General features: G+C 40.9%; 1 protein-coding gene across 14 annotated transcripts in view; it reads right to left on the bottom strand.

Annotated features, from left to right (window-relative positions):
• The window catches only part of LOC125887746 (neuronal cell adhesion molecule-like), a 118,194-nt gene that overhangs the window by 9,656 nt on the left and 86,350 nt on the right, over positions 1 to 22,188 (bottom strand). For 2 of the 14 annotated variants that reach the window (XM_049574790.1, XM_049574791.1), the window contains exons 8-29: positions 21,885 to 21,941; positions 19,030 to 19,141; positions 18,659 to 18,843; positions 18,336 to 18,470; positions 16,483 to 16,626; positions 16,263 to 16,374; positions 16,018 to 16,184; positions 14,425 to 14,572; positions 14,115 to 14,239; positions 13,758 to 13,787; positions 12,884 to 12,985; positions 10,391 to 10,588; positions 8,968 to 9,038; positions 8,546 to 8,771; positions 8,283 to 8,398; positions 7,987 to 8,191; positions 6,829 to 6,951; positions 6,279 to 6,455; positions 4,345 to 4,380; positions 3,809 to 3,868; positions 3,445 to 3,561; positions 155 to 316 (exon numbers count right to left, since the gene is read on the bottom strand). In XM_049574790.1, the coding sequence (XP_049430747.1) occupies positions 155 to 316; positions 3,445 to 3,561; positions 3,809 to 3,868; positions 4,345 to 4,380; positions 6,279 to 6,455; positions 6,829 to 6,951; positions 7,987 to 8,191; positions 8,283 to 8,398; positions 8,546 to 8,771; positions 8,968 to 9,038; positions 10,391 to 10,588; positions 12,884 to 12,985; positions 13,758 to 13,787; positions 14,115 to 14,239; positions 14,425 to 14,572; positions 16,018 to 16,184; positions 16,263 to 16,374; positions 16,483 to 16,626; positions 18,336 to 18,470; positions 18,659 to 18,843; positions 19,030 to 19,141; positions 21,885 to 21,941 (2,808 nt within the window). The remainder of the gene's footprint in view (positions 1 to 154; positions 317 to 3,444; positions 3,562 to 3,808; positions 3,869 to 4,344; positions 4,381 to 6,278; positions 6,456 to 6,828; positions 6,952 to 7,986; positions 8,192 to 8,282; positions 8,399 to 8,545; positions 8,772 to 8,967; positions 9,039 to 10,390; positions 10,589 to 12,883; positions 12,986 to 13,757; positions 13,788 to 14,114; positions 14,240 to 14,424; positions 14,573 to 16,017; positions 16,185 to 16,262; positions 16,375 to 16,482; positions 16,627 to 18,335; positions 18,471 to 18,658; positions 18,844 to 19,029; positions 19,142 to 21,884; positions 21,942 to 22,188) is intronic. The other 12 variants (XM_049574795.1, XM_049574793.1, XM_049574792.1 and 9 more) reach the window with 12 other exon arrangements.

Raw genomic sequence — 22,188 nt, 5'->3', positions numbered from 1 at the left:
CCTGGCATACAGAGTGACCACAACACATCTGTTAAACCCATGCTTCACTGGATTACAATAACACAACGGCACAAGCTACTACACATCCTACACACGACACAGTGCAAGGCCAGACCAGACCGCGGTGGAGGCAACTGCCCAACAACTGCCTCACCTGGGATCGAGACCAACAGCTCGTCAGAGCGGTGGAGCGGCTGGTCGTGGTGACCTTTGGCCACCAAACGCACCCTATAGGAGAGGCCCCCCTTTAAGCCTTTCAGCATTACGTTCTGAGAGCCGTTCACAAGCTCTTTCTGCCATTCCTCTTCACCTTCACCTGCAGGAGGGACGTTCATGAAGAGAGGTACGTTTGAGGGAGCAAACACAGCTTCAAATGGGCCAGGGATATCATGACATCATGGGATCTAATGACTTAAAAACAAATCTACTGACTTGGGATTACACTGCAGGCAGTTCTGTCTATATTAGATTTAAATACTTAATATTCATAGGAGTATGGAGCTGTAAAAATCAATTTAGTCTAACAATAAATTACAGCCCTGAAAGTTCAACGCACTGTAATTGAAGGGTACTTTGGTTTCAACCTGGACACTTTTTTCCCATGTTTTTGTGTCTAAGTGACGACAACACTTTTTGAACCCCGTCCAGCTACGAAACAGGCTGCAATGTAACACAGAGCATTTGCACACCATCAATTTATGCTTACTAAAAGTGCTTGTTTTTGTCACTGACAGGCTCAGATTACACTTCTACGTGTCTGACAACATTCTGGAAAGGATCCCTTCAGAAATAGAAGTGTAACCAGAAACAGCCCTAAATTCACTATTGCCAAAGCCACCAGACTCCATGTAAAAAAAAACAGTAATTTTATCACCATAAAACACTTCATTTAAAGTTAACAGCAACATATTAAAACTCACAAAACCCTCTTGGTTCGTCTTTCTACTGTTCCAACAGTCACTCGGCTTCTTCTCTGGAGCCTTTGTGCTCCACTGTCTCTCAGATTAACTCATATCGCAGCGGTGCCTGGATAGCGTGACGTGTGTGGTTGTGCTGCTGCCGTGGTCCTGCCAGATGCCTCCTGCTGCTGCCATCATTAGTCATTAGTCATACTTCTACTGTTATTATACACATATGACTACTGTCACACATGTATACTGCCAGATATTAATACATACTTTTAACGTATTGTACTGCAGTAGCCAGAACTATAACTATAATATTATTACTTTCAATAATGTTGTTGTAAGCTACTGTCATTACCTGCATCTCTCTCTCTCTCTCTCTCTCTCTCTCTCTCTCTCTCTCATTGTGTCATACGGGTTACTGTTAATTTATTATGCTGATCTGTTCTGTACGACATCTATTGCACGTCTGTCCGTCCTGGAGGAGGGATCCCTCCTCAGTTGCTCTTCCTGAGGTTTCTACTGTTTTTTTCCCCCGTTAAAGGGGGAGTTTTTCCTTATCTGCTGCGAGGGTCATAAGGGCAGAGGTATGTCGTATGCTGTAAAGCCCTGTGAGGCAAATTGTGATTTGTGATATTGGGCTTTATAAATAAAACTGATTGATTGATTGACTAACTCTACTTTGGTTTGAATAAACCTTTAATTCAGCTAGTTAGAGGCGAAAATATGCTGGCTCTATTCATGCTAAAATTATTGTTTTTTCAATGGAGTCTGGTCGCTTTGGTATTAGCTGTTTCCAGTTAAACAAAAGGGATCTTTTTCTTAAACAAAAAGGGTCTATCTCTGTAGGTATCCTTTAAATTGTGTCATTCTGCACTTAACCAGACAACTCTTTAATGCTTGCACTAAAAGTTTTTCTGAAGCTGATAATGGGTTCACTCAAATTTAAAAAACGGCCGAGAATACTTCCAGACACTTTTCTTTCTTCTAACATATGTTGCTTTGCTCTGTTGGGACTTATTAGTAAATTAGAAGGCTGTGAGAAAACACAAAGTAGTATTGATAACTAATATGGGGTATTTTGTGATATAATGTGTAGAGAAATGAATATAGACATACCTACAAAACAGTAGGTTTTTCCAATCAGAAAAAAACCAAGCCATATTGGAATACAGAACTAAAGGAGTTTCCAAACTATGATGACTTAGGAGAGCTTATATTGTATGAAATGGCTTGTCTAAATCCTGACATCTCTTGGTGATCAGATGACCAAAAGCTAGACTGCTTGGTAAATTTTGATGTGTTCAAGTCTGACAATTTTGTTGCTCAAGCCTGGAACAGAAGTCAAGGTTCGTTTAACTGTATTTATTTTGATCTTTTTCTTTCAGTTTTACATGTTAAATACTTTTGTGAGTGATCATCATTTTCTCTCCTTTTAATGCTGTCTGAATTTATGTTTCAAAATCCATCCATTCATTCATTCATTCATTCAACAATCTGTTTTTGCCACTGACAGGCTCAAACACTTCTCCTGGACAGATATTCACATTGCACAAAAGCTTCAAGTGTTTGCAGCCTGTTTTGCAGCTGCCAGCTGCAGCCCTCCTGCTCAATACTGAACAAATTTCAAAAACCCCTGTTCTCATTTGTCACTAAACCACAAAAACATGGGAAAACAGGGTCCTGGTTGACAAATACCAAAGTTACATTTCATCAACCTTACCAACATCATGTGCAACATGCTGCAAAAACACGAAACACAACCAAATACAGAAACTGTTTTGTAATTCATTTCATGTTCAGTGCAACTTGCAGTATTATTTATGTATGTGTTTGGTTGTGCTTTCTGTATTTGTGTTTTCATACAGTGCAGCATTTTAAGTATGCACCATGACAGCTGCATGACTTATATATGGCGATGTCTGTTGTTGCACATGCGTTGTCAAATTGATGTCATAAGACTTAATTGTTTTGTTGAGTCTATCCGCGTTTGTTTTCTTATGGGACAGTGCATCGAGCCCTCACGGCCAAACTGAATTAGACGTGGTGTTGGGCTAAATAATAAATGAGTTCGACTGATTATATTTTTGATAATGACATTTTCTAAATGACTGAGAATCTGTGACTAGGATATTCCCTCCTTGACCCCATTAAACAGTAGGTGTGAGAGAGCCATACTACAAGAGCACAGGGTTTTTTCATCCTCGCTGCAGGTGGATAAAAACAATGGAGAGTGCTTCAGTCAAAATCAATTGGCATAACAAGAGTGTTTGTGCTGCTCTTTATAATGTCTGTCTACATAAGTTCCAACAAGATTGTCACGGGAGATGCACGCAACTCTAGTCAATAACAGGAGTGGGTAATTAGAAATCCAATCACAGACAGCCTTGTTTATCACATCTGGGTCCACGTTGGCAGGAGCCAGCATCAACGTGACTGCCAATATTTCTATTCACCTGCACAAGCCAATAATGGAGTAGGAGTCTCTTGCCACCTATGTGTAGAACTGACAGAAATAAAGGTGTGAAGCTTTGCTTACTGTTCACTATGTATTCTACATAAACGTTTTTCTCCGGGCCCCAGTACTCCCAACTGATCAGGGTCCCATCCTCTCCAACCGAGGAGCTAATGTTCCCAAAAGGACTCACAGGCCGGGCTGAGCACACAGGAGAAAAGACAACCATCAAGTTTGGCCTGTTTGTCATAGACAGTCCAACAACTGGCAATTAATTGCTTTGATTTAATTATGGTCTTATTAAATGCTCTTAGCATCACACAATCTATCCTCATAGCCATACACAGTTACAATCAGAGCACTATACCAACAAACAAAAGAATAAACAAAGCTGATCATGTAACAAATCAGACATGTAATGTACTAAGATCACAGCAGTAATCAGTACCCAAGTGGGGAGGATGGCGTGGAGGAGACCGTGCAATGGGATGAGGGGTTTGCGTGTTTCCTGTAAACAACATGGAGAGGGGTAAAGACTGCACCAAGCACACGACACAGTGACATAAACACTCACCACATGCAGACACATCACACAGACACTGAAGTCATTATACGCAGTGCACACAGTTCATTGGCATGCCAAGCAAACGCTCGCCATGCAGCGGGAAGCATCGCTAGCAGCGACTGTGGAAGAAGTTAGGAGGGGTCAAAGTCGCCAAAGGCACAGTAAAGAGAAGAATGAAAAAAGCCGCTTTGAAAAGACTTTATCACATGACATTAAAAAGGCACACGTCACATAGCATCTTTATCTATGTGGCTTTGAACTTTCCCCAGCTTTGAACTCAGCAGAGTATTTTGGCGGGCTGCAGGATTTGATAAAGACGAAGGGAAATTGCTCAGTGAAGAGGAGTGCATGCCTGCGGTGGTTTTTCGAAGCCGTGGCTGTATCTGTAAAACATGCACGAGGCTAGATACGACCGGTACCTGCGTCCACATCTATGTCAAGCTGTGATATTAGAGCTTGTAGAGAGAAACAGGACACGGAGAGACCACAGGACAGGGGTCACTATGGGATGACCCCCAAACCCCAGCCATCTGTGTCACTGTATGTAACAGTAACAGTAAGACATTCATGTGGGTCATGCTGAGTAATGTAAGAGATGATCTGTGTGAGGGTTTATAACTGCATGGGTCAGCTTGTGTAACAATGCAACTGGATCACACTCATGTTCCACTAAACATTCATCAAGATCTTATTTACATCATGCTAAAAATATAAGATAATGCCATGGAATAGTGTGCATCATATTGTAAACTGTACATGGTAGAATGACGAGGATTTCACATAGACAAAACACATAACAATGTTGGGCTGCAGCCAACAATTATTGTCATTATCGATTAGTGTCTGGAGCAGTTTTGCAGTTAATTGATTAATTTTTTAGTCTATAAAATGACCTAAAGTCCTAAAAGGTGAAATTCTTTATCTTGTACACACAAGTTATCGTCTTGGAACAAGATAATTAACTTGTTTCCACAAGGTGATAATATAAAAATAGTAAGAAAATGTGAATCATAATTTCCCACAGTCCAAGGTGACTTGTCTCGGCTGACCAGAAGTCAAAACTGCAAAAGATTCACTTTACAATGATATAAAACAAGTTATTTTTTTTACATTGGACTGACTGAAACCAGTTAATGTTACCAATTTTTTTTGCTGTAAAATGATTTTCTGTCAGCTAATCGATAAATCGACTAATCGTTTCCACGCCACTTTATAGAGAACACACAAAAACAGAACATCATGCGTCACAATAAACAGCATTTTAGTGTTGAGAGAAATGTTTTTCAGTCAAAAAAACAGCAATTTACAACTTTGAAAAGACACAAAGGTGCACTGAGGTGCAACCAGTTTGAGCTTCAGTCCATACAAAGTTAAAACACGTCATCAAAGGCGTAGGTTTCATTTTAACACTGGGGGGGACATATATGAAATGGGGGGTTAAGGGGGCCTCTGCCAGAAGATTTTGAGCACCCAACAGTTAATTTCCTCTGTTCTGGTGATTTTTATGTGCCATTCTGTGCCTTTTCTGCTATAATTTATATTAATTTATATTTGTTTATTTTTTTGGTGGGGAGAGGGGGCGACACACGAATGCCTATGTTCTAAATTTAGAGGAGTATGTGTCCCCTGCTTCCTCTTGAAATCTACGCCTATTCACATCGCACAACTTCTCTCCAGAACACCATGTTCTTAAGGTTTTGGCTGTCTTGCCTTCATCAGGATGGTATCTGAGGTTGGTTGTGGTTTCCTGATACAGTCCATCAATATACTGTAGATCAGTGGTTCGTGGTCCAAAAGTGGGTCACAGGTACATTCTGAATGGACCACAAGTGACTTGCAAACACGTCAAGATGGAAAAAAAACCAAACTAGATTTTTAAGTACAGTGAATTTCCTGGCACAGAGCTTTTATTTTTAAGTGCTGTTTCCTCCTGTAGAGCGAGTGACTAATGGATGGCTACTTGACAGAGACAGCAAACTAGCTCGACGACATGGCCAAACGCAAGCGTGACACTGAATATATTTAGCTGTGTGGACCTTGAGCTAATGACTAAGGAGAAATCTGGACCCTGTGGGTGGACCAGTTGGGAACCACTGCTAAAAACGAAAGACTACAACACAACATTACAATCATGTTTACAAAATAAGCCTCTTGATGAAGGCAAGATAGTTGAAAACCTTTGATGAATGAAGTGTGTTGTACTGAAGAGTCATGTGACGTGTTTTCAGTTTGCATGGACTTCATATTGTGTATGTGAGATCTGTGGATTGCTGACATGTTTGGATCCTTTTTACCTGAGTTATAAAGCTTTCCAGTTGGAGAAACATTAAAACTATTTAGGTATTAAACTTACCTTCGTCCATGATGGTGACAGCTTCCTGAGAAGTGGCTGGGCCTGCTCCCCTGCCTGTTTTCGCATTCAAATAAAACTTGTAGCGTGTGCTGTACTTGAGGTTGAGCAAAGTGACTGAGGTCTCATTGGCGGGCAGAGCCAGCTCCTCCACTGGGCCCAGCTCATTGGAGTTATTGACTACAGGAGTGGAGGATGGGTGACAAGAATGATGGGATGGAGATGGAAGTTGGGAAGTAGTGAGGTAAGTTGAATAGAGGGGTCGTAGATGGGGTTGGAGTGTCAACGGTGAGAAGGTGGAAATGGAAACGTTTGGGGCACAGAGATGCAGGGTTCAGGAACAGAAGGCGAGGTGACAAAAGTTGATTTGTTAATTTGGGTCATAATTTAGGCAAATAACTTGAAGTGTTCTGAGACTACTTTAAACTACTTTTTTTCCTTATAATCTCTGAACAGGATGACACTACAAGACATGAAAAAGAGGACATACAAAACTACAAACTACATGAACGAAGGTGACATTCACTAGGCAAAGATATAAAAGCTTAGTTACCTGGCTGATATTTGAGGGTGTAGCCGGTGATGCGTCCATTACGGTCATGAGGAGGATTCCATTCAAGGGTTAGAGAGTCCAGGTTGAGGTTGGTGACCACGAGGGAAGTCGGAGCACTTGGCACTGCAGATAAGACGTAAATAATCAGACTTTACATAAGTTCTTTAAAAGATAGTTATTTTTACTTTTACCTATTGTGCTATTTACAAATCTCTTTGGTGTGAGTTGCAGTATTGGAGATATCGGCCATAGAGATTTCAGCCTCCTCTCGATTATAATGAAACTAGATGGTACTCGGCTTGTGGTGCTCAAAGTGCCAAAATAATTGATTTAAAAAAACTCAACAGCAATGTCTCTTTCCAGAAATCATGACCAGGTTACTCAAGATAATCCACAGACCCTGTTGTGAGCAGTTTCATGCGGGAACTATTTTATTTCTACTGAACTATACTCACAAACTGTATCGTCATGCAGAAGGAAGTGTTCATCTTCTCATGGACGAGAGACTAACACTTGTGACAGCATGAGATGTAAACAATAGGGTACCCCTCTGCTGAGCTGTAACGTTAGCTAGCTCAGTGGTGCTAGGTGAGCTAGCAGTAGATGCACACTTCCTTCTGCACAGTGATACTGCTGGCAGGTGTAGTTTGGTAGAAAGAAAGTAGTTCCTGCATTAATCTGCTCACAACAAGGTCTGTGGATTATCTTGAGGAACCGGTTCATGATTTCTGGAAAGAGACATTGCTGTTGAGTTTTTCAAATGTATTATTTCTGGGGCGTCAGTAGCGTATTGGATAGTGCCAGCATCCCATGTACAGAGGCGACACCTCGCTGCAGCGGTCGCAGGCTCGACTCCGGCTTGTGACCATTTCTGCAAGTCACCCCCCGCTCTCTCCCTCTCACCCCCTTCACTCTGTCCCATACAATAAAAAGCAAAAAAGCCCAAAAAATAATCTTAAAAAAAAAAAAAAGTATTATTTCTGGCCACCTAATTTCATTATATTTGAGAGAGGGCAGAAATCTCCTTGGCTGATATCTCCAACAACTCACACCAAAACCATCTAGACTGATAAATAGCTGATGTGCATTTAAGAGTTTTTAATTTGGTAACTAGTTTATTTTTTGAGGAGAAAAAAGAAAGAGCACTCCTTCTCCTACCTCCTTCAGGTGTCTCAAACTGCTGGGTGGGGCTGGAGGGACCCTCTCCCTTGCCGTTAAAAACCCTGACATTGAATGAGTAGAGACTGAAGGGGTGCAGTCCGGGCAGCATGCCGTGGGTGTGGTTTCCACTGAAGGTCAGGATCTGCTTCTCCACATGATGGGGGTTGTGTTTGTGGAGGCTGCGCTCTCTCCAGTAGTAAACCTACAAGACACAGTTAGGATATTAAGTGTTAAGTGTGTGTGTGTGTATAATAGGTGGCATTGGTGTACATGTTACACTGATTGTACTGTACCTTAAATCCCTTGAGATGTCCTCGTATTAATTTGGTGGGCACAGAATCCCAGTGTACTTCAACCAGAGTGCTGTTCAGCACCACAGCATGCACATTTCCTGGAGCTGCTACCGGCACTGTACGACAGACAAGGAATGCAACAACAGCTGAATACAGAAGGAAACATACTGAGTAAATGTTCTAGGTCACACAGCCGAGTGCATCACCCCACAGTCTTGTATGTAGTGCATTTTTTTAAGGGTCTTAGAGGTGATCTAACTCACAGTCCTCTCCTGAGTAGCCATGGGCAATAGCAGGCTCAGGTCCAGCTCCATAGTCGTTCATAGCCTGAACTTTTAGCTCATATGGAACAAATGTGGGCGTTCCAGACACAACAAACTTGGAGTTGTTAGCCACAGTCACAGAGGTCCAAACACTGTCCACAGCCTTCTGCCGCCACATCACTTTATAGTGAAGCCCTGGACCATTAGACTGGAGGCCTGTCAGTGGCTGCAGAGGAGAAAGTTTTAAATGCAACTTGTTCTTCAATACAAAGACAGCAAAGTAAGAAAAGAGAAAGCTCATGAGACCAGGCAATAACAAAACTATTCTTCATAGTGTAAGACATTTTTATATTTCATGGTGCTCCCTGGAAAACAGGAAATGCTTCAGGGTTAAAACAGACAGATTTCTACAACTGTATTACCTTCCATGAGATTACAAGATTATCATGTTCTGTTCCAAATCCCGTGACACCTGTTGGGTTCTCGTCTGGAGCTGAAACAAAAAAGAAAAAGATCAATATAATGATTTGCCAACAAAAGCTGATACATATGCAGTCTTACTTTAAAGTGGACCTATCATGCCTTTCCTTATTTTCTGTAATGTTACAGTGTTGGATGTTCATATTAAACATGGCCAAAGTTTCAAATGATGAAGTGAACGAAGGCAAAAATAATCCCCGTGAGACAAAACATTAGGCTTCAGACTGTTCTGAATACTCTGTTTACAGCGTTTTTACCACTTTTAGACGAGCTGACGTCAGCTTGTGATGAATTTCTTTATATCGTTACCTACCCCAGGCACACTACTCCACATTACACAGCCTACACTGCTACATGAGACTACTTGCTAACATCAGGGAAACATGTAATCTTTGTTGCCAATGTTGTTTATTACTACCTGATTTCGATTCCTGCTGAATGGGCTGGCTGTGTTAAGAAGCTTTTATTGGTGATGTTTCACTGTAAAACAGTGCCACTATTCTCCATTACAATCTTTCCCTGTTGCAATGACAGTGCAGAGACACCGATGCGAAAGACTTGGACATGCTAACCAATCAGAGGAGACTGGGTGTTTGGGGGAAGAGGCTTAAAAACACAGGCACTGACCATTAACCTTTTGAACCTAAGCAAATTGGCTGGATTTCTTTTAAAAACATGAGAAGAAGGTAGTGAGCAATGAAAGAAGAAATTACCCAAAACATTTGCAAGAAATTGCTAAAAAGAGAGAGAGAAAAAAAAATTTAAAAGAAAATTTGTAAAAAAATAAATAAATAAATAAAAAATAATAATAGTAATAAAAAAGGAAGAAAGAAAATTAAAAACAAACAAACAATGAAATGACCTGGAAAGAGTGTTTAAAATTATAATAATTCTGTAACATGAATTTAAAATGTAATAATAATAATTAAAAATGTTTTTTTCCCTAGCTTTTTAAAAATAATTTTCTAAATCTATTGTTTTAATTTTACTTTATTCTATTTTATTTGTTACTGAGTTGCTCATTGCCGTTTTCCCCATGTTTTTCAAAGAAATCACACCAATTTGCTCAGGGTTCAAAGGTTTCAATACTTGCTAGGCGTCTGGAAGCATCAGCTTTCAAAGAGTTAAAGCATGTAAACATGTTTTAGCACAAACTAAAAATACAAGTGTGAACCTGAAAATGAGCAAAATATGTCCCCTTTAAATCATTTACTCACATAAGAGCCATGATTTCCAAGACAGAATTATTCATCATAAAACATCAGCAGATTTGTTGATTATTTATGTCCTATTAAAACACAATTAATTTACAGAGTGAGATTTCACAAGGCCACCAGAAACTCTACAGGGCAGGCGAGTCTGTACCTGCAGGTTCTGTCTTGTACATTCTGGAGGGGAAGCTGGGGCGGCTGAGACCCATGGCATTGTGGGCCAAAACTCTGAAGGTGTAGTGGATGTAGGGTGACAGTTTGAGGTGAGCTGTCGTCTTGGTTCCAGGGACCTCGGTGAGATTATGCCAGTGCCCCCGGTGGTGCAGTGAGTCTTCATACTGGATCAGAAATTCTGTGGAAAAAAAAAAAAAAAAAAAAAGAGACAAATATTGAACATAACTAACTGAACATTTTATACACGGCCTGACAGAATATTGGGAATGAAGTGAACATCCTTGAGTTATTTTTGGAAACTGTAACTCTAAAGCTAAAAGGTTTGCTTAAATATGTCTTAACATGCTATTTCTGGCAGTGCTGGGGATTTAGCCATGAGGAGATTATGTTGCAGCGGTGGCTGGAGGCATTTTTATGGACATTTTGTTGTTGTTGTTTGTTGTGCTGTTAAAACTTGTCACCACTAGACTCTATTGTAACCAATGATTTCAAGCTGACCTCAGCTATTGTCGTCCATCACTGAAGAATCTACAAACTCTTTACAGCTTGCTTTCAGGCCTGTAGATGGTAAATAGTAAATGGACTGCACTTGTATAGGGTCTTTGTAGTCTTCAGACCACTCAAAGTGCTTTTTACACTACGTCACATCCACCCCTTCACACACACATTCGCACACTGGTGGCCGAGGCTACCGTAAATGGTGCCATCTACTACTCAGTAATCATTCACATGCACTTACACACCAATGGAACAGCCATCAGGTACAATTTGGGGTTGAGTATCTTGCCCAAGGATACTTTGAAATGTGAAATGAACCGGCAATCTTCAAATTGGTGGACGACCTGCTCTACCTCAGAGCCACAGCCACTACCTGTAGATGTGTCTGCTTTCCAAAACACAGATTTAGGGATTCTTTCACTGACTTTTGTTGGCTATTTCATTAGTTTATTGTAATTTTGAACCCTCACGTTCTGTGTATCAGTCTGATTCTGTTCACATGTCGACAATATGCCAAAAATGTAATTAATCAAAGGGGTACTCCAGTGATTTGCACTTCTATAATGCTGGGAGACTCATTAGAGACAGATGTTTCAAAAATGTCAAAATTGAAGCAGCAGCAGAATTTTAGTCCCCAGTATGGGACTCCAAAAGTGCTGAATCCTAAAAGTCCCATTATGCAAATTAAAAGCAACTTTAATCAGACAGTCCCTGCCTGCCGTATGCCCACTTCTTTCAAATGACACACCACAAGTTTTTAATGCAAGCTTTCTGCATGAAGATTAGTTCAGACTGCAGCATATCATTCATTCTGCTGAGAAGGTGTTCGGCTGCAATCTGTTGATCCCAGTGGGCAGGAGAGATCATGGCCGACCCCATCCACCCTGGACTCAGAGTCTTTGAAACACTCCTTCTGGTAGGAGGCTGCCGACCATCAGGACTATAACCTCACACCACAAGAACAGTTTCTTTCCAACTGCAGGGAGCCTCACTGACACATTTTCAACGGTGTATCTGAAGGTGGGTCGTCGGGACAGCAGGCTGAGCAAAGTATTTCAGACGCAGTCGTAAACGTTCTCCAAGTCCACAAAGCACATGTAGACTGGATGTGCAAACTCCCACGACCCCTCCAGCAGCCCTGCAAAGGTACAGAGCTGGTCAACTGTTCCATGACCAGGACGGAATCTGCATTGCTCCTCCTGAATCCGACAATTGGTTGGAGCCTTCTTTCCAGCACCCTGGAATAAACTTTCCCTGGTAGCGTGAGCTGTGTGACACCCCTATAATTGGATTACACTCTGCAGTGCCCTTTTTTAAAATTGGGAACCACCACCCTGGTCTGCCACTCTGCAGGCACCGTACCCAACCTCCACGCGACACTGAAAAGGCGTGTCAGCCAAGACAGCCCTACAGTATCTAGAGTGTTCAGCATCTCATCCACACCTGGCACCATGCCACAGGGGAGCTTTTTGACTACCTCTGCCAGGGTTACGGGTGAGAGATGTCTTCAGTCTTCAGACTCTGCCTCCTCCAGGAGTTCCTCAAAGTGCTCCTTCCACTGCTCGACAATATCCCCAGTCGGCATTTCTCCTCCCCCACTGAGCACAGCCTGAGACAAGTCTTGCTTTCCCTTCCTGAGGTGTCTACCAGTCTGCCAGAACTTCCTTGAGGCCAAGCAAAAGTCCTTCTCCATAGCCTCCCTGCAGTTACAGTACTTTCCTTTTAATATTTTTATTGTATGTTAAATGTATGCACCAATGTCCAAGGCAAATTCCTTGTGCGATCACCTACTTGATAAAAAATCTTATTCTGATTCTGGTTCTAAATCAGTTTTTTTTTATTCCTGTGTGAATTATGTCAAGTGTCCCTTTAAAAACTTCTGTGCATCTGCTTTACTTTTCGTTTTAGCACAGACATCATGGATAAGGTGCACAAAGACACTCCTCGAACAGACACACACATATTTAAGACATACTCTCAATAGGGCTGTTATGTTCATCCCCGGGGGTCCAAGTGAGCTGCACACTCCTCTTTTTCTGGTCCGTCAGCTCCAGGTCAGTTGGAGCGTCAGGTCGCTCTGGGGGAGATACAGAACATGCAGCGACATCAGCACACATTTACAGTTACAGAACACGAAAGGTTCATGCCACAAGAACATGACGCAAAACAAAAGGGGATTTTTTTGTTACATGAATGTGTTTCTGTGATACTAGAATCATAATAAATGTTGGTTTAACCAAGCACACTTTTCAGTTACTCCCCCGTTTCTTTATGTGTTTCATTTAACGGTGTTTTGCATGCAGACTCTGCATCATGCATATGAAACGCCTGATGCTCGACTGAGAATCTTCCATAATCACTCTGCATGAAATGGAGTCTTGGGCTCACGAGAGAGGTTAAATTGATGCTCATGTTTTGGAATTGTAATGATAAAGTGGAACGCATGCTTGGAATAAATGAGTGATGAGGAAATGGCACATTTGAAAAGATCCCAAGTGGTGCAATGGGAAGATGTCAGCTTTGCAAATTATCTTTGCATTCAAGAGTGAGTGGAAATTGCTTCCTCTTTGCAGAAGTGTTTAGTGTTTAGGGTTTAATGCATTCAAACTTTATGCACTTTTGGGAAAATGGAAAAACATACAAAAACTTATGAAAAAAAAACCCTTCAAGACAAAAATAAATAAATGCTGGTAAACAAAATGAAAATTAAAAGTGCTTTGTGACTGCAAAAAAAAAACAACACATCTTCGGGCCATAACATGCTTCTCTTAACAGTAACATAGAACAAACATGACACAAGCCCATGTCAGCTGCGCACAGCTGGGTGCTCGTGTGTGCTGCAGGTTTACCGTAGACAACAGCTGGTGTTGGTGTGGCCTCTGCCAGGTAGGAGGGCAGGAGTGAAATGGGGAGTTTAGTGGTCAGTCAGCCATAAGAAAACAAAGAAGATTATCTGGCTCACTAAGAAGACAACAATCAAATATTCATGCTGCTGACACGATAGCTGGCTAAATCCGCTCCGACCCTCTTAAGTAAACTCTCAGGCAATTAACCTTGAAGGCCTGAAAGGCAATCTGTTGTGTAAGTTATTATTGGACAGATTCACTTTTCTGGGAAGACCTGAGATGGAGGAAGGGTACACTTTAATAATTTGTGAGTTGGTTTTATGAGTCAGTGAAATTGAGCCTCTGCAAAGCTAAACATACCGACAACAGTGAGCTCAGCGCTGGCTGAATCATGGTCCAGAGTGGTGTTCATGATGCAAGTGTACACCCCTGCATCGTTCTCTGTCACATCTGTGATGGTGAGGCTGTCGGAGTCTACGATTAACCTGTAAACAAAGCATTCGTAAAGAAAGTTTAGCTCTGGACGTGATTTTATAACAAGCATTAATGGAGAAACAGGAACAAGCAGTATAATTTCATTAAAGGTAAGACTGCTCATTAGTGTCTCGATCTATTTAAACTAATGTAGAGAGAGCGTAAACAAAGTGAGACATCTCCAGACAGCTCTGACCTCTCGTCATCAGGCAGCTCTCCGTCGTCTTTGAGCCAAGTCATGGTGGGGATGAGTGAGGGGTCATGTTTCACCTTACACTCAAACACCACAGATCGGCCCCTCTGGACCACTTTGTACTCCGGCTGCTTCAGGATTCGGGTGGGCTCTGATGGGAGGGGGAGAAAGGTTCAGTCTGAATTAAGTGAAGTCAAAGAATCAAAGCAAACATATACCCTGTGTTTGGAATAGGGCGTTACTTCACAAAAGTTATTATCAGGGCTGCAACTATTAGTTTCATTAACCAAAAATCTATTTTATTAATTGATCACATAACAATCATTTAGGTTATAAAACCAGGGCCAGAGCCAGACGTTGTAAACATTTGGGGCTCGGCTCAAACGTAGGGACGTACATGCATCCCTAGGGAGATTTTTTTTCCACATTCCCGGCAGCTATAGAGTCAGAGCACAATGCATCATACCCTGAAAACCACACCCACCTGAGAGGAAAACAATCAGCGCCACAGTATGCAACCAAGAGCTGAGACGTTAATAAAATACCTGTAGCTAGCTAAAAACATTAGATTTCAGCATGTCAAAGGATTATTTTAGTCTTCCTGCTGATGCCTTACATCTCTTAGTAGAGCATCCCCACACAAAGCAGCTTTTAGGCATTTTCTGTTGTCCACCAGAAGATGTAAGTGACAAGGAGGCACTTTCACAGGATACAAAGTCAATGGAGAGAAAAGAAAATTGTTTTCCCCCCAGTGGGGGCAGGACTTAAATGCACTCCATCTTTATAGCATGCATAGTATGGTATTTTTCAAGTTATTTGAGATAATGGATTGCCTAAAAATCTGTGCATCATCTGGAAAAAACATACTTTGTATCCAATTGTTCTCCTGCTGTCTTCATCATCCTGAAACCGTAACACAACAAATGTTGAGGATGACTAATCTTCACTCCTGCCACTGAAAAAGTGGCAAAAATTGTCTTAAGTTACTACTTTTAATTTGCATAACATATGTTGGGTGGTAATGTGGTGTAAACAGCATGACCAATCTTGAAACCTATTCTTGTTATACTTTGCTGGAGTAGAGTTTACAGAATGAATATTAAGCTCACAAGTCTGTTACATCTGAAATCATGCCATGAAAAATCTGAGCTGCTCTAATTATAAACCAAGGACCCCAAACAATGCCAAGTAAATTTGGACTTTAATACTATGAATTGAATATTAGGCCAACAGAAGAATATTCACTCAACTATATCTGATTTGTTTTGGAAATAGCATCAATTCTTGGCTTTTGAGAAAATATTCCGGGCTGAAGACCAAATCCCCGTTTCCACCAAACACCTTCGGTATGGTACCTTTGGAACCAAAAGTAACCCCTCAGACATGGTGCCTAGACCCTAGAGTTTCCACAACAAACAGTACTCTTAAATGTGGGTGGGGTTGTTGTTACTTACTGTATTTCCTTGTCAGTGGTGACACAGAGAGAAGTCTTCACCTCATTTATTGTCCCCAGAATGCAGATATTTTTCAGAACAAAATAAAAACAGGGTGCAGTGAATTTAAAAATAGCGGGTTCTCCTGTGCAGAAACACTCACCTTTGACCTCAAGGTAGACGTGATTCTCGTAGATGCCAAGGATGTTTCTGGCCACACAGGTGTATTTGCCACTATTGTGGGCTTGAGCTACGTGAATCTCTAAAGTCCCATTGTCATGCAGGATGTAAGAGTCTCCATCCAGGGTGCTGGACCGACTGTCTTTGAACCTGAGACAGAGAGGCAGCCACTGTGAGCGTTTGAAGAAACATAAAACACTTTCCTCTGTTAAAAATTCATTAACTCACCACGTAATTTTCGGAATGGGTGACCCGAAGGAAGCGCAGTCCATCAGGGCCGGGTGATTTTTGATGACCTGGTAGACTTTCTGGGCTTGTGTCAGCACTCTGGGCGGCTCCGCTGGATCGAGGCAGCAGCAATTATTGCCATGTTATTATTACACCACAGAAATCAATGTAAATGGAAAACAGTGTCCTAATACAAATGGATCTTGTGTAATGAACTTACAGAGCACATTGACAAAAGCGTTGGCCAGGAGGTAACCATAGTCATTGGAGACATTACACTGGTAGACGGCACTGGATCCAGTCTGCACGTTATCGAAGATGATGGTGTCGTCCTCCACCTTCCTGCTGAGATCCTTCGGTGAATCTGTTCATGGATAACAAGAGATAAAACTCTGGCTCTTTGAACTCTGGATGAATCTTGTAGAGAAAATATTAAGTTAAGGGAGAATATTGATGCTGCTCTCATGTCTGTGCACTAAATATGTAACTATAACCAGCAGCTGATTAGCTTAGCTTAGCTTAAAGACTGGAAACTGGGGGGAAGCTAGCATGTCTCTGTGCAAAGGCAACAAAATCTGCCTTTCATATCATCATATCTTGCTTGTTCAACATGTGCAAAAAGCAAAGTGTAAAACTGAAAAGCTGTGGTTTTATGAGTGGTTACGTGTGGGACAAATTCCTAACTGGGTGTACTGACTTCCTGGAGTCTCTCCGCTGGTTGCAAAATTTAAATAACATAAAAAAGCAAAACCACTCACACCGGCAGCGATACGACTTTGCGATAGTTGCAACAATAATGCAAATAGATTCGCCAGCAGCAATGTGAATTTGCAAAAAATTAACACTAAGCCACTGACCCAGAGCAGCATCTGACAGTCTGTCTCAGATAAGGTGTTATATAGTCTCAGGTACTGTAAGCTATTTTATTGAATTTCCTCTTCCTGAAATACTTTAAGTAAAATTCAGTTCCCTTTGGTATACAGGTATGCAGTTATGTGTACAGTAACGTTGTATGTGTAGTAAGGATGAGAAAGTACACTACTTGTGTCTGTATGTGTTTAACCAACTAAATTATCTGTATCTGTACCGAGACCAAGAGTGGGTGGGATTTCAATCCAAAGTAGAAGTGGGATCTAAGTACAAATTGTAATTTTAGGCCTGAAATTGACATTGGTTGACCAGAAGTTGCTATATTTATTATTTATGAGAAATCTATTCATACAAAAGCCTCATAATTTAGCTTCAGTTCATTTTTGATCTGAAGAATGAGAGATTAAAAAGGATTTCCTTCATCACAAGATCAGATATTGACATATTCACTTGTATTGTACTCATATTTGTATAAAGTATACATTATCTGTACCGGATACTAGTTTAATCCGAGTATTTGGCTCAACCAATCTTTTATTGTGAAAGGTAAGAATGGAAGAAGTGGATCTGGTGTGTGCTGTCTTGGTCAGGGTCAAAAATAAGAGCAGTAATAACATTTTTTGTCTTCAAAGCCTCTGTGTTGTTTTAAAATTTTATTTATAGGCACAATGTGATTAGTTGCTGTGCCAAAGCTAAAAAAAAATCTGCCTTGTTCCAAAAAAAAAATTAAAAAATAAAAAATAAATTGCCTTTTTTACCACATAATATTCACATTTGTTGTAAAAGTACTCATGACAAAAATACACTGACATGCAAATTAATTGCGCAAAGAAAAAAAGTGCCCCTGGTGTTTAAAGGCCTTTGGGGTGCCAATAATTGCTGTATTTTTCAAAAATGTTTAACTGTTCATTAGAGACAAAATGAAACACTGATGCAACTGATAAATTGCGCTTTTTTGTGGGATAGAAAAGGGGGTTTTGAAGAAAAACATCTTTATATTTCTCACTGTGGGGCACTGAAAAAAGTAAATGTAACAAACATTAACTCCATTGGAGAAACAAAAATGGTAAACAGAACCAAAATACATCATTTGAAAACAAAAGTCCAGTCTAAAATACTGAAATTAAACAATGCTAAACTTGTGTGAAAAAAGAGAGAGGCCATGTAGACAGAGTTTTACTCAAAGGAGCAGGTTGCACTCACTCTCTATTGGGATGCCATTCATAGCCCAGGTGACTAAGGGCTTGGGCGTGCCACTGGCCCTGCAGGTCAGCAGACCGTTCTCTCCTGGAGCTAGGACAAGGTTCCTGGGGGGGCTGCTGATCCAATACGGAGCAGCTGAAAATAGAACAGAGCGCAGCAGAGGGCTGGAGAATTAATCACTGAACACACTGCCCTGTTGGCATCTGTGCATAAATCAATTATGAGATGGAGGGAGAATGAAGAGACAGAGAGAAGGATTGACTGCGTCGCCACATGGTGAACAAAAGCCTGATGGGATACTGTGCACTTCGTTACAGACCCACCTTTGACCGTGACGTGGATGGTGTGGTGCACCGAGCCAAGCCGATTCCTGGCGGTGCAGCGGTAATCTCCTTCGTCTGACTCGGACACGTCCACGATGCGCAGCGTCTTCTGGTAGTGCAGGAAAGATGTGCGCTTGGCTGGGAGATCGCTGCTTACTTTGGTCCAGGAGATTTCAGGAGTGGGCCTGGATTCAAAGAGAGAGAGAGAGACAGAGAGAGAGAGACAGAGAGAGAGAGAGAGAGAGAGAGAGAGAGAGAGAGAGAGAGAGAGAGAGAGAGGAGACAAAGACAAAGAGTGATGATGATGACACTTGAGCAGGTGGGCACTTGAGGCTTTCAGAGCTGAAGTAATGGCGGATTCTTTCACTTACAGTCCTTCGGCAATACACTCCATCTCCAGCACCTGTCCTCTCAACACCATCTTGGAGCTGGAGGGGCCAGATGGGATGAGGAAGGTTGGCCTCCTTTCATCCGCTGGGTCTTCTACAGTTACACACACACACACAAATTCACAAAGAAAACTATTACCAACTCTTTTGCCAAGTCCATAAAAGAGTGAAGATCCAGGCCTGAGCCGGGCCCTTCACATTCACAGTACTTTCCTCTCTGCACTCTGTGGTTTAATGAAACCTCTCGCCTACAATGGGTCTGCAATGCATGGGCACTGAGCCACTTCATTACAGACCACAATGCTCATATTTATGGCTGGATGTAAATTTTACTGTCATGTTGTCTTTTATTGCCGTCTGTGGGCATTTATAGCCAATTAATTACCCTCTATGACTAAAATGAACCTAATATGGAAATGAGAATTAGCGACATAAAGTTCTGCCGACTAAATTGGTAAAGAAGTAATCTGCTAAACTAATAATTAAAAGAAACAGAATAAATGTTTATGATGATGGTGATGATGATAAATTAACACCCTGGCATGTGAGCAGTTTGTTGAATAACTGCTTGCATGTTTCGGGTGAGACAATGTGTGGTATTGTTTAGACAAAGAAACAAACCAGAAGTTCTTTTTAGCAATGAGATATGAAGTCAAGTGAAAATGATTGGTGACAGATAGATTAGAATTTAACAACTAGATGTGCTCTATAATTAGGCATGGGCAGCGGGGAAAAGAGTGGTTTTGAAAATGAAGATTGCAGCTTGTCGTTTGACAGAGGAAAGGCAAACAAAAAGGAGAGTTTTAACACATCTATACTTTAGGCGGTACATTTATTGTATATCACCAAATCAAAATGACCACTTCTATATCATTTAGTCATGACTTGTCACCCTGAATTGGTGAAAAAAAAAACAGCGAACCCTTCAAAACACAAAAAGTATATCAAAACATCCACTCACAAACTCTCACACAACCCGTGCAGTATAATTTAAGACTCATTTATCCAGTTGTATGCTCAGCGCATTCCAAACACATGCATTTTCGCCAAAACCTGAAAATGAAACTTACCTATACTCTCTTCAAAGCTCCAATAAAGGCTTTGAGCGATAATGTATGTGTTTAGGAAGTACTGAGCATACCACTGGATGAATGAGACTTGGATTATAGTGCACAAGTTGTGTGAGAGTATATGAACAGATGTTTTGATATAGTTTTGTTGTTGTTGATGTGATCCCCAGTAAATAAATAAATCAATATGTTTGCAGTTTTCTGTGGAGGCATCAGAGAAACAAAGCTTTCTTCACAAATTCAGGGTAACAGCATGACTCACTGATACAAAAATGGTAATTTTGTGGATGGATATTCCTTTATTATGTTCAAATTTAATGTTGTAGTACTTAAGATCAGTTTCGGTCTCATCTAGGACTCTATTTGAACTTGGTCTAGTCTCTGTCTCAGACAAAGACCAGGCTGATTTTAGCTCCTCAGTGTTTGTATTTGTTTCCTAATCGAAAACAAGAGAAAATTCCAATTTAAAAAATTCACCCCTGAAACACCTTTTGATTATTTTATCCAGACATTTCTTAAAGTACACTTATACATACACTAGGGATGCATGATATTGGATTTTTTGGCAGTATCCAATATGCCAATATGCAACAAGTCATTTGACCCATAACCGATACCAATATTGATATATCCACATTTTCCCCTACCTAATTTTAGTACATACATACTCTTGTCGTACTTTTCAATGTATGTAATATTCAGTCATTGTGCAAAACAAGAAAAAGCATGTTTGACGATTCATGTAGTTTATTTTAAAACTGATATCAGCTGATACTGGTGATGTGCCGATATTATTGTGCATCCCTAACAAACATATATTCAGTTCTGCAATAGAGGAAGTAAATGAAGATGGAATTTCATTAGTTTCTTGGGGGTGTTTTTATCGTAATGTGTCTCTTTCAGATCAATTTGAGGAGTGTCTATAGTTTGCATTTTATCCTAAGTGTGTCTTGCGGTGTGGGACTCGAAGTGGTCTGGTCTTGGTCATGACTTAGCCTCAGTTTAGGTGGTCTTGATACAGTGGTTCTCAACCAGGGGTCCTTGAGGAAGTTCAAGGGAGTCCCCATAAAAATGCATAACAGTTTAATTTCTCTATTCAATCACTATAAAAGTGAGCCCAATGTGAGTAAGAGTGACTATTCCAGAGATAAGTTTCTCTTCTCTCAAGGTTATCTCCTCAACTGTAGCCGACAGATTTAGAATTCTGGTCTTAATCATTTGTCACAACCAAAATCTTTTCACATGAAGATCACTGAAGCGATATTTTATCAAATGGGGTCCATGACCTAACTTGTATCAATTTAGGGGTCCTTCACACAAAAACTGTTGAGAACCAGTGGTCTTGGCGACAACACTGTTTAAATTACTACCTCATTACTTTTTTTAAATTAAAATGTAGTTTTCAAAGCTTAAGACTGTACAGATGTTCATTACATGGACAGTGGAATCATCATGCAGCGCTGGTTTAAGCAGTTCATAAGAGGAAGTGAACAGTTATCAAAAGGGTTTTGATTGGATAGAGCAGGAGTGGCAGAGGGATAGAGCATTAACTTCTTGGATTTAAGGGTTAGTGGGTAACAGCTAGAGTTTAGAGCTCTATGTTGGGGGGTAAACACTAGAGGGTGCCACATCTCACCCCTAAACACATCAGTGAGATTGTAGGAAGCTTTGGGTTGGCGGGTTGAAGGGTTAGTGTTAGTGGGTAAAAGCTGGAGTTTGGAGCTCGAGGTTGGGTGGAGGTAAACACTAGAGGGTGCCAAAACTCACCACTAAATAAATCAGTGTCATTGTAAAAAGCTGCCATTGTGTCATTGATTGCATCCACTGTAACACAACAGAAAAAAATCAAACACGCCACAGGTTGAAATCATCAGGCACATGGGAGAGAAAACAAAAACAACTTAATATGAGAGCTTACAGAATAAAAACAAAACTTTAAAACCACTCAAAAGTCAGAGATGAGGGGTGACAGTCAGAAGAATCTTGTGGGAACAGCATGCCGTCATGTCAACTGCAAAATGCTGCGCTGAATGAGAGCAGCCTTTGTTGTTGGTGGAGAGCGCGTATACAG

This window comes from Epinephelus fuscoguttatus, linkage group LG4, assembly GCF_011397635.1.
Source record: "Epinephelus fuscoguttatus linkage group LG4, E.fuscoguttatus.final_Chr_v1".
Taxonomy (NCBI): domain Eukaryota; kingdom Metazoa; phylum Chordata; class Actinopteri; order Perciformes; family Serranidae; genus Epinephelus; species Epinephelus fuscoguttatus.
The sequence above is the reverse complement of the archived record's forward strand: the minus strand, read 5'-3'. Positions and strand labels throughout refer to the sequence as shown.